We start from the raw sequence: 12252 nt of genomic DNA, 5'->3' as shown, positions 1-12252 counted from the left end.
AAAGAACAGATGATTAGGGAAACAAATTATTTTTTTAAAAATAATTTATTATCTTTCATATTCAATCCTAATACTTCCTTTTATATTTCAGGGTGCAAGTTGAATTCTATATGAATGAAAATACATTTAAAGAAAGACTAAAGCTCTTCTTCATCAAAAACCAAAGATCAAGTAAGCAGTTGGATTAATTTCTGTCAAGCATAATTGTGATACGTTGAGTAGAATCCAATTCCATTGAAGGCAACAGCAAAGTTATCATTAATTTTCTTCTGACCTAAAATTTTGCCCCATAAAGGAGTCAGTTTTACATAATATCCAAAACAAATTCAGAAAGTATTATTTAAACTTAAAAACAACATACTTATTTTGTAGGATCAAATACTTCGTGGCGTGATTTTATTTTTGTATCGTGATCAAGTTGACTAATTTATGTGGATCTGACATTGCAAAGCTCATTGACAAGTCATGACCTTATGTCTAGGAAAGCAAAGAGCGTCTAAGATGCTGGGGAAAAAAAAAGCTGCAGAAGTACCTAGCTTTTTGAAGTGTTCAATTTTATTAAGTATTCCTAAATAAATTTCAAACCTGATCTGTACTAAAAGAAAACAATTTGGGAAGGAAACTAATTGGGAGGACATACCTCCTTCTCCTGAATGTGGTACCTCAGAAATATAGTCCTTGTCTTTAGTGTGATTTAATGATATCTTCATTGACATGTGCATTTAAATTCATAGGCCATCATAGAAGAGAATAATGCGGAGGAACTAAGATATTAATCTTTTTATATACATCCATGCAGGTAGTCCACAGGAGTGGAAGCATTGTATATTACCAAATCTTGATTAGACCAGTGAAGTTCATAGCTGTGAGGAGCAGTAACTGTCCTCAATTTTCCTCTGTGTAGCAGGATTGAATTTACCTCCCTTTGCCCTACACCTGTAAAGAATTAAAATTACAATAGCTTTATATATAAAGCTTTTAGAGTAGAAGTAATGCATTTTGGCCTTTGTGATACAGTGAAGATGGTTCTATGGCTTTGTGTCTGGGAAAGGACAGAAAGGAGGAAAAGAACTTTACTTTTTCGGTGTCCCAGTCTAAAAAACCCAGACAAACAAAATTTGAGAGACTAGATCAAGTGTTTAAAAATAAGACAGACTGAAAGATCTTCTATCTTGTCCTGGTTTCAGCTGGGATAGATTTAATTGTCTTCTAGTAGCTGGTACAGTGCTATGTTTTGAGTTCAGTATGAGAAGAATGTTGATAACACTGATGTTTTCAGTTTTTGGTAAGTAGTGTTTAGTCTAAAGTCACGGATTTTTCAGCTTCTCATGCCCAGCCAGCGAGAAAGCTGGAGGGGCACAAGAAGTTGGCACAGGACACAGCCAGGGCAGCTGTGACCCAAAGTGGCATAAATGGGGTGTTCCATACCGTGTGATGTCACATCTAGTATAGAAACTGGGGGAGTGGGGGGAATTGCTGCTCGGGGACTAACTGGGTATCGATCAGTAGGTGGTGAGCAATTGCACTGTGCATCATTTGTATATTCCAATCTTTTATTATTGCTGTTGTCATTTTATTAGTGTTATCATTATCATTATTAGTTTCTTCTTTTCTGTTCTATTAAACTGTTCTTAACCCATGAGTTTTACTTCTTTTCCCGATTTTCTCCCCCATCCCACTGGGTGGGGGGGAATGAGTGAGTGGCTGTGTGGTGCTTAGTTGCTGGCTGGGGTTAAACCACAACATTATCTGTAAGAGCTAGTATTAATAAATACTAGTTTAACATTACAGAACTTGATCTTTTTATTGGCTAAGCTTCTCTAACTTTCCAGGTGTGATAAGCAAAATATTCCCCTAAGCAAAAAAAAAACCCCCTAAACAAACAACAAAAAAAAGGCACTGTACTGTGAATAACTGATATTTTCAGTTTAGGCTTTGGAATTATTTGCCAGTTTCCAGCTGGAGAATCAGGCTTAACAAATCTGCTGGAGGTTCATCCATGGGGAAAGCTTTATTTATTACACTTGCATAGACACACAGGGGAAAATTCATCTCAATTCGGGTGCCTAAATAGGATAGAAAGGAGAGGACTACCTCTGCTAGTAAATGATGTGGATAGCCTTCAGAGTATCTTCTCTCCTAAACTTCAGATGGGACACAGGTTTTTTCACATTATTATACTTCTCATAGAATCATAGAATGGTTTGTGTTGGAAGGGACCTTAAAGATCATCTAGTTCCAGCCCCCCTGCCATGGGCAGGGACACCTTCTTCCAGTAGACCAGGTTGCTCAAAGCCCCATCCAACCTGGCCTTGAACACTTCCAGGGATGGGGCATCCACAACTTCTCTGGGCAACCTGGTCCAGTGCCTCACAACCCTCACAGTGAAGAACTTCTGCCTTACATCTAATCTAAACCTACCCTCTTTCAGTTTAAAGCCATTACCCCTCGTCCTGTCACTACATTCCCTGATAAAGAACCCCTCCCCATCTTTCCTGTAGGCCCCCTTTAGGTACTGGAAGGCTGCTATAAGATCTTCCCGGAGCCTTCTCTTCTCCAGGCTGAACAGCCCCAACTCTCTCAGCCTGTCTTCATAGGAGAGGTGCTCCAGCCCTCTGATCATCTTCATGGCCCTCCTCTGGACCTGCTGGAGCAGGTCCATGTTTTTCTTATGCTGGAGGCCCCAGAGCTGAACACAGCACTCCAGGTGGGGTCTCACGAGAGGGGAGTAGAGGGGGAGAATCCCCTCCCTTGACCTGCTGGTCACACTTCTGTTGATGCAGCCCAGGATATGATTGGCTTTCTGGGCTGCAAACTAGATTGTGTTGGTAAATTTATTTTCTAATGAAGATTTTTATTTGAAATAAGTTTCTTATTCTGTATTAGCACACTTTAGAGCTCTCTTGCTGCATTTTGGCCAATATGAAAAGTGTGTACAAAACCTCAGTATGCATAGAACAAAGAAAGGAGATGTGTGAAGAACAATTTCATACTCCATTTTATGTTTACTTATGTTTACAAATCTGTGTTGCAAAGAATGAGTTTTTGCTCATACATTTTTGTATGTAGGTTGTGGAGTCTCCCTCCATAGAGAATATTAATAAACAGTCCAGACACAGTCCTGGGCAACCAGCTCCCTTCCAACCTCAGCCACTCTGTGATTCTTGTTAGAGGTAAATGAGTTTAACTAAATTTACATTTTAAATGTGATTAATTATACTACAACTTCTAAAATGGTTTTAGTTCTCTTCTACTTTTCTCCTTGTGACTTCACATCTTTAAGTATTTTATATCTTTATAGCCTTTGACTTCTGACATTGTTGATATATGTGTAATGGAGTAAAAGACAAAACACAAAAAGCATCCTAAACTAGAAAAGAGTATTACTCCTGGCTAGAAAGGCAGTCTGGGAAGCTGTAAGCAATAAATAGCCTTTTTGTTCCTGATCTAGTCCACAAAACAAGGGTTCGATGCAGTCTTGTTTACTTATTAAGAACATCTATAAAGTTATGACTTGACTCACTGTAAATCTCTTTTCACTGGTAAGATAGGAAGGTTCCATATAGTACCTTCTCGCTTGAGATAAGCGAAAGAATTTTTTTCCCTACTTAGATCTTAACAAGATTAAAAAAAATACATATATACAGATACATATTTTGATGGCAGAACTGCAGACTCTGTACATCTAAAAATAGATACATTTATGATCATCAGCACAAAAATTAAACCAGAAGTTAGTTAATTAGTATGAATTCATAGCCATTCCTTTGCCAAGTGCATACCCTTCTGGCTAAGCACATTAAGAGACTTCTCATAAATTACTATACTGGGACATCTGTGCTAGGTTATGATTGGGTAAGTGTGGTGTATGGGTCCAAAGGAGAGGAATGATGTGGAAGTTTATTTGAAATAAGCAAGAGAGTGGGAAGCAACTGTTAATTCATCCTATTGGAGATGGGTTCATGCTGTAGTCAAGTAGCACAAGAATTTTCCTGCTTGGCTTGCTTGATGATTGCTGGAAAAATACAGATTCTGATGGAATTCTCCTACACGGTGATGCCGTACAGAGCTGAGGTAAATTTTGTAGAAGCATGCTGTGGTTTTGATTAACGAATGAAAATACAGTAATGAGTTCTTCCTGTAGACAGCTAGTAAAGACACTGTCATTATGGGCACCTTCTTTTCCTGACAGGTCCTCAGGAGAGGGCTCCAAAGAAAACTCTTAAGAGATGAGGCTTGTTTTTTCTATTGTTGAATTAGGCAGCCAGTTCACAGAAAGTAAGTTGGAGAATGGGGGTGCTTACTGTACTTACAGCAGCATATGGTATGGGCATGCCATTTCCTGCTAGAATCCCACAGGTTACCCAAGCACTGCTACTGGTTCTAATGATACAAAAAGCTTAACCAACAGTTAGCCAAGGCAATTTTCAGGACAAACAAATAGGAAATACAGCAAAATTATTACTGTACTGAATGAAAAAAAATAAATCCCCAAACCAAAGCATTCAGTATTAGTTCAATTCAGTCAAACACTCCTTCTGCTTATGCAGATTTTGGTTCCTGTCCAAATAATCACAACCAGAATCCTCTAAAATACAACCTCCAAAAACCAAACCTGCTGCTGAGATAGTACCTGCTACTCATTCAAGTGTACTCATTCAATCCTCCACTGAAGTTGGAGGATTCTGTTGCCCAGAGGTATCAGGGAGTTGATGAATAAAGATATTGCCCTTTAGATCTTAGTCGGTGTTCAGCGAGAGCATTGAAAACCTTCCTTCACATACTAAAGATGTAATTGCTATCAATGAGAAAACAATTGTCAGTAGTATCAGCAAATTTCCAGATAGTATAACCAAATCAAACTACACGTTCACCAACAGTTTTTGCTAATACTTAAGACTTCACAAGTGAATTTAACACATCAGAATGTAATATCAAGTGGGTTTGTCAACCAGAGCAGTCAACTCTAGAATTCATATGAATTTTCTTCAGAATACTGTTCTGATCGAAACCACATACAGACCGGTAGCATGAAATATCAACTGTTTCATTCATTATTCTGGTTTTGGAAGTATTTGTATAAACTGATAAAACAAGCCTTCATCTGTGTCTAATGTCAGCTTAGCTTCCACTCAATCTTCCGCAAGCAAATGTCTAATCAAGTTCAATGAATGCATGAAAAGCATTTTACAAAGGTGTCAGCCAGTGCCCCCACCCCCCAAAAAAAAGAGAAAAAGATGACATATTGGTATGACTTGCTTGCACTTGCCAAGATCACACACTGCATTATCACAGCCTAAAATAAGTCTTAAAGGGAAAAAATAAGTGAGGTTTCAGTTCAGTGGAGAGGGAATAAAAGATAACCATCACCAGGATATAAATTATTAACAGTATATTTTCATCCAACTCCTAAAGCCAGCAGCTGAGGTGATTTTGCTAAAAACCAAAAATATCTTAGAGACTTACAAGAAAGGAATAATGGAAGGTGATTGTAAGATCTTCAACTGCTATCTCTGCTACTTTTGCTTTGATTTAGATCAGTTCTCTAAATCAGAGGATTAATCTCCAAAAAATGGTTGTAAGGGAAGCATCAGAGTCAGAAAGTCACTCTGTAGTGACTGTCCCCTCCTTCCCATACTTGAAATCCTCAATCTCCATGATGGTGGAATAAATGCATTTCTTCCAACTCACAGGTGACATCCCCAACTGTGAGGCTACAGAAGATTTTGACCAGAGAGAATGCTTATTTGGCAGTCCTACATTAATTATTAAACCTTTAGCAGGGGTGACTAAATATGGTCCCTCTGACAGCACATGCTGTTTCTAAAGGCTAGGGCATACATGCTGTTTCTAAAGGCTAGGGCATACAGAACTAGGAGAGGTGACCTTCTGAAATAGGATAGACTTGAGGCCTGTTCTTCCGTATTTATATTGTAGTAACAGACCCAATCACATATGGTACAAGGCCTATCCTATTGCCTTATAAGCTTTATATATAACCCAGTCCATGATATGCACCCTCTATCTATACTAACTAGAACCCTTAGATGAAAGCATGTGTGGTATGAAAACCCTGCCTTGTATTCTGTGGGAAGCACATTCCTGTAGAGATATCCACGGCCTGAAGCATAGCCTGGAATTGATCTATGGAACTTGAATACTTAAGTAGTTCTAGATCTTTCAGGACTAAGATTTGAGAGTTAAGATTTTAGGGCAGCAAGCAGGAGCATGGGTCCCTTGTATTGATGTAGTCTTTAATCAGAAAAGCACTATTTTCTTTTGGCATTTAAACCAACATATAATTTAAAATGATGATGAGAAACCAGGCCATTATCAATGCAAAAAAGAGGTGTTTTACACCAACATTAACATTTACAGAGCTAAAAACCGAGAAGAAACAAACAAACAATAGGCTTTTGTACTTATCTAAGAAAGTTAGACAACACAAAATTGGTAAGGAAAAGAAACCCTGGTGGGCTTTTTTTGTTTGCTTGTGGTTAGGTGGGTTTTTTTGATTTTTCATTTGCTGTTTTTTTTTTTTTTTTTTTTTAACATTATCTACTCTTCTTGTTGTAATAGCCTAGTTGTTATGGCAACCATTCATACTCCAGGAGACTTCTACAAATGGGCTAGTATAGACAAACAATTCATGTTTTCTTCAGCTACAGTTCAAAAAAGCTGCAAAAAAAGATCATAGCATTGTCCAAGAAAAGTACTGGGGTTCTTCCTAATCAAATAATAGCATAACAACACGCTCAACTCAACTCAACTCAACTCAACTCAACTTCTACAGCCTCTCAATCCATTTACTACTTCAACCCCTTCACTCATGTTGGGAAATAAATAGTCTGTGGCTAATTACACTTGATAGGACAGCAGGAATCACTAGGTTAATGTTCACAAACCTAACTGCCAATAACAGCTGTGGGACTTCTCACAGGATTCTCACAGGATTTTAACCCCTAGTTTACAGATGACAAGATGCTGTAAAAGTCTCTCCAGTTCTCATGTGATAACTGCAATGTCACAGTTAAAAGTAGTAAGCAGTGTTGTGTAATAAACTTTAAGATTTCTTTCAGCAATTACATGGTAGAATATTTAAGAATCTATTTTATATTTTTCTGTGTTTGCTGTAGATTGTGTTTTACTTGGAGAGAAACTAGTGGATATAAAAGGTGATTTATCAGTTTTATCTGTAAGGTGTTCATTTTGATCTTAGGACTGAGTAAAGTCAAAAAGTATGTAATAGTACTTTAAGTTAATTATGATTCTTTCCTTAAAAGGGAATGTATGCACACAGCTTTGGATATGCATAATGAAGCTGTAGTTCTTAAATGATAGCAGTAATTATATTGAGTTCAGCAGACCTGCTAACATTATCTGCAACACGACAATAAAAGATACTATCTTAACTATGACTAGGTGCAAATGAAGTCACATCAGTGTAAGACTCAGTCAATGGTCTTGATATTCTGCTTTGGGCAGGAGGGTTCAGCCATGCAGAATTGGACTCTCAGTTCACAAGACTGAAAAAAATTAATGCTTGAAGTGACCTCCCCGCCACTTAACCTTAGTCAACTGACATTTTTAACTTAATTAGTGAACGAAAACTTAAAACCAGGAGTTAGATACAAATATTTACAGTGGCAGAATTTTTAAGACTGAAAATTTAAACTCTAATCCTCTAATGACTGCAAAATCTGATTAAAATACAATTAAGTTGCACTGTAGTAGATAACGGCTCCAATTAGCACTGAAATAAATTGCCCATGTGATAGAAGCAAGTGTCCAAGTGGATCCCTTTGAAGGAACCCTATCTGTGCAGTAGACCTATGTTTGTGGGAAATACTGTAATATTTTGTAATAGTATTTGTGATATATCCTTTCAGCTAGAACATTTCAATATTCACATGGTCTGTAGAACAAGTTGTTGATTCAGTTCAGGTGTGCCTTCAGCATGACTTTCAGATGTCCTGATTCATGGACGCATAATTACGCAACTTCAATGTTAAATAACTACACTTTAATATTTTATAAGTTGGGATAGTATTATTATATTCTATATGAGAAGCTACTGCATGAAGACTTTCAGATGTTAATATTTAAATACTCGCCATTGTATATTTTCTGCCTATGGTTGAAAGTATGTCTTCTCCATGTCACTGTGTTTTGCATCTCAAATACCATATATAGTTCTCGTTCCCCTTTCAAGATAGTGGACTTGTAAAACTACAAAAGACCCAAAGAATGGCATCAGGAAAGATGAATGGCATAGAAGACCTTTCAAACAAATGACCGAGTAGTTCTTTACATTAAAACAGACTGAGTCTTAACGCGGCGATTTCTGGAAGCTGGAAAGGTGTATTATGTATATCTGACAAGCTTATTCTCATGTTCTTCTGTATGATATGCTGATTGTCCATATCAGGGACAGATTACTGGCTAGATTGACCTTTGCTCTGTCGCAGCATAGCTATTCTAGTTCCTTTTAGTTTTACCTTAAAGTGGATGAAACTGTAAAGAACCTGAATTTATTTCTGTGTTTTCTTTTCTTTTCTTTTTAAAATAGGTCTGAGAATACGATTATTCAATTTTTCTCTCAAGCTACTAAGCTGTTTCTTATACATAATTCGTGTGCTGCTGGATGATCCTACACAAGGATTTGGATGGTAATGTTTTTTTTTTGTTGTTATTTCTGCTCTCAAAGCATTGTTTAACTTATAAGAAATAAGTGAATTTAGTGAATAACTGTTTGATATTCTGTCAACAGAGGTTTGGTTTTATGTCTTACAGTTGTTCTGAAAGAATTATAAAACTAGTCTTACACTGTGAATGGAAATAAGAACTAAAATAACAATATTCTTTTTTCACTTTACTGCTAAAATAATCCTGACTTTTTACTCAGATACTGTGTATCAGATATAGTAGTACAAACATATCTTTTGGTTGTATTATTACATAACATTGCTATGTATCATATTTATGTTTATATTTATGAAAATAAAATTGCAAATATCTGGTTGCCAGTTTATGCAACAATAATTTGGGGATTTTGCTTAAATAATTTTACTTAGGATTTTACTTATATAATTTTACTTAAAACCCCAGATCCTAGAAAAAAACAGACACATACATAAAACTGAGCTTTCATGGAGATGACATTGATGATAATTGTCTATTCCTCTGCTTTGTCTACACACTTCGAAGAGAGGGAAACCAAAAGTACATTCTATACTCACTATGGTCTATGGTCATAATGCTGATTTTGCACACCTACAATTGTCAGTATGGTATTCTACATTGTTCATTGGGTGCTCTGCTTTTTTTTTTTCCCCGCATGTGTTACACAATCAACCACTAATTGTAGAAGAAGTTATAATTTATTCAGTCCTGTACTTAAGTTGTATTTGTACCCCGGATATATTGAACCTTCTTAATTCTAAATGCCAATAAGCACCACATTTTATTAACTTACTTACTTTCACTTGATTTGATTCTGTTGGTCTTGAATACTGAAAGAAACAAAGCCCAGATGAAAATACTAAGCTTGGGATGATAGAACTAGCACTCTTCACACAATATTAGGCAAAGGACAAACTATGACTTCTAATTTTATTATTTGAAAATCAGTTAAATCTAATAAGGGTAATACTATAAAAAAGGTAGTGCACAGGAGAAATACTATATTTTACAAGAATCAAAACCAAAGCAAAGTGGCTTTACTCAGCATTGCATGAGAGAAGGATGCGTGAATGGGAAGTACAGAAGATGAATCTGAGAATTTTTTTTGTCAAAATTTATTGTAAGAAATTAGAACATCTGAAAAAGGGCCAGAAAAAAATCTCCCTGGAAAAGCAAGAACTGCAAAAACTATTTTTTGACTCCACATGTATCTTAGAATGTCCTTCAAGGAGAGGAAATGTTTAGGGAGGGAACAAGCAGTAAAGATTTCACAAAACCTTTAATAGTGATGGAGAAGAGAAAATCCATCCTCAGAAATTTAGGCATAGTAGCACAGCAACTCAGGGACTTGAAATTTTACAGCTATTGATAGTTTCTGGCATGAAAAAGCTGCTGATACTCTTTTGTTGTGAGAACTCTAGTGAGCCCAAATAAGTGTATTACACTGCAAGGTTATGTCTGGGTATGCAGAACATATTAGAACATCAGCACTTCTGCCACAGGCATACTTTGATACTTTTGTATTCATATGCAAAGACTTTTCTGCATCTTGCAGACTGCTTAATTACCCAGATCTTTCCTGACATGCTTGTTCCTTCGATATAAATGTTTAACAATTCACCAGCCAGAGCGTGTATTTGTATTTTCTCTATATATTATTCCCTTACATTGTGTTGTGGTACATTTAAGAGACAAGTTAGTTTGTTCTATCTCTGTATAACATTTATCTGGCTGAGAAATTTCAGATAAGTCACTTCTGCATGCTCACTAAGACCCCAGTCTTAGAAGCTATGCCAGACAAACCAGCCCTGTTCCCAAGTGGTTCCCCGTTTATGTCAGTGGTTTTGCCTGTAGAGCTCCTGAGGGCTTGATACCTAAACTACTGTCATAATACAGTCTTACAAATGCGGTGGTATGAAAAAAAAAAATCCTTTCTAGAGACTGTGTTACAGCCTGATGAAACAAACTACTTGGTGTGCTGAGAGCACAGAAAACATTATCACCTGGTGTTTTTAAAGTGACAGTTCTGGGAGGAATGCTTTTCATCACAGACTCCCCCTGCAGATTTATTTCCTGTTTTTCAGAAATGCCCGCGCAAGTTATATGTTTCATTTACTCCTTCAGGCACAGTGGGTGTACAGGGAAGAGCTTAAGACATAAAGCATCCTTATTAATGGATACCATTTAGCACCTGTCCCACTCATAGTCAGTAAAAATATAGCTATTACTAATCTGTGGTCTGCAAATCCTTCTCTTTTCTGCTGACCTTGCTTGTCAGGGATAAACAAGGATATTTTTCATCGTTTACACAAATACATATTCCCACATCCTTACATGACCATTTGAAGGGAGGATTTGTGCCAGCAATTCAAGGCAAGATAACATCACATGTACATAGCAGCTATTTTTTTACATAGATGTCACCAGTTTCTTACTTGAATTACTGCTGCATGAATCTGCAGCCCTCCTCATATCCTCACAAGAGGATATAAAGTGTAGTTTGATGCAATCTTTCCTGTTGAGAGTATGGCAGGTATATGTGCTCTTTCTATCCCAGCCTATCCATATGATAGGATTTCTAGTATCTCTTGAGCTTCAATATTTATAGTGTACATAATTCAGCTTTTGAAAGTGTTGTTTCGGTTGTTTTGTTTTTAACTTGGAACATGTTTGAAAATAAATCCTCAAAAAATGTAACCTGAAATGCTTCATAGTCCTTTATCTACAGATATGGAACACATACAAGAACTACTTTCTAGAAGTTATTTTACTTTTTCAAATGTCTATATCCGTTGCCTAGGGTTTCAAACTACTGCATACATTTTATTGAACACTTAATACTGTAATTAATATCCCTTTTCTCCCATGTTTTTACAATTGTGTTCCCATATGCATTTGCTAATGAAAATGGTCTTTGCTTGGATGGGATGACAACTATCAGTAAGGAATTAAACCAGAGTTGTTCTGATCAAAACTGCACACCTGGAACAATTGATTGGTGAGTTCCTAATTTAAAAAAGCAAACCAAAAGTCCACATAATGGTGGGGTGGGGAGGAAAACAGGAAGACAAATCCATTTCCATCTGGAATGGTGACATTTTAACATATAATACTGACGTTACCGTAACTCTCACGCAATTACTTCTGTATTCCTGAATATTCAAAACTGCCTTTGATATTTTAATTGTTCCTCTGATTGCATAAGTGAACTACTGGATTGGATGCTCTTACAAGATCTGAATGCCACCAATGCTTATACCTTGCTAAAAAAAATGGATGCCCTTATTTAAAAAAACAATTATATGGCTAGCAGTAAATGACTAACAGTGAAGTGTTGTGCCATTGAGTGTGCCAGATTCCAGTAGTACTGTATCAATTGCCAATTACTGAGTTTAGTTAAATACTAAGACAACATGAGGTTTTTCCAAGGTATGACAGCCCCTGTGAGTCAGATACCATTTATATCGTTAACACACTAGCAAAAAGTTCACACAAAAGAATTGTCAAGTTTCTTTTTCCTACCACAAAAAGTTATTCCTCTGCATCTCTAGAATCAAAACCAAAAATTGA

General features: G+C 36.7%; 1 protein-coding gene and 1 long non-coding RNA gene across 3 annotated transcripts in view; one reads left to right on the top strand and one right to left on the bottom strand.

Annotated features, from left to right (window-relative positions):
* Nucleotides 1-12252, top strand: part of KCNT2 (potassium sodium-activated channel subfamily T member 2) — a 158110-nt gene that overhangs the window by 37044 nt on the left and 108814 nt on the right. For both annotated transcript variants that reach the window (XM_069789353.1, XM_069789352.1), the window contains exons 2-4: nt 92-171; nt 8570-8669; nt 11624-11680. In XM_069789353.1, coding sequence (XP_069645454.1) covers nt 92-171; nt 8570-8669; nt 11624-11680 — 237 coding nt within the window. The remainder of the gene's footprint in view (nt 1-91; nt 172-8569; nt 8670-11623; nt 11681-12252) is intronic.
* LOC138686428 (uncharacterized) overlaps nt 1-12252 on the bottom strand; it is a 44701-nt gene that overhangs the window by 4559 nt on the left and 27890 nt on the right. The window lies entirely within an intron of this gene.

This window comes from Haliaeetus albicilla, chromosome 8 (genome assembly GCF_947461875.1).
Source record: "Haliaeetus albicilla chromosome 8, bHalAlb1.1, whole genome shotgun sequence".
Taxonomy (NCBI): domain Eukaryota; kingdom Metazoa; phylum Chordata; class Aves; order Accipitriformes; family Accipitridae; genus Haliaeetus; species Haliaeetus albicilla.
Note: the sequence above shows the minus strand (reverse complement) of the source record. Positions and strands in the feature narration are given on the sequence as shown.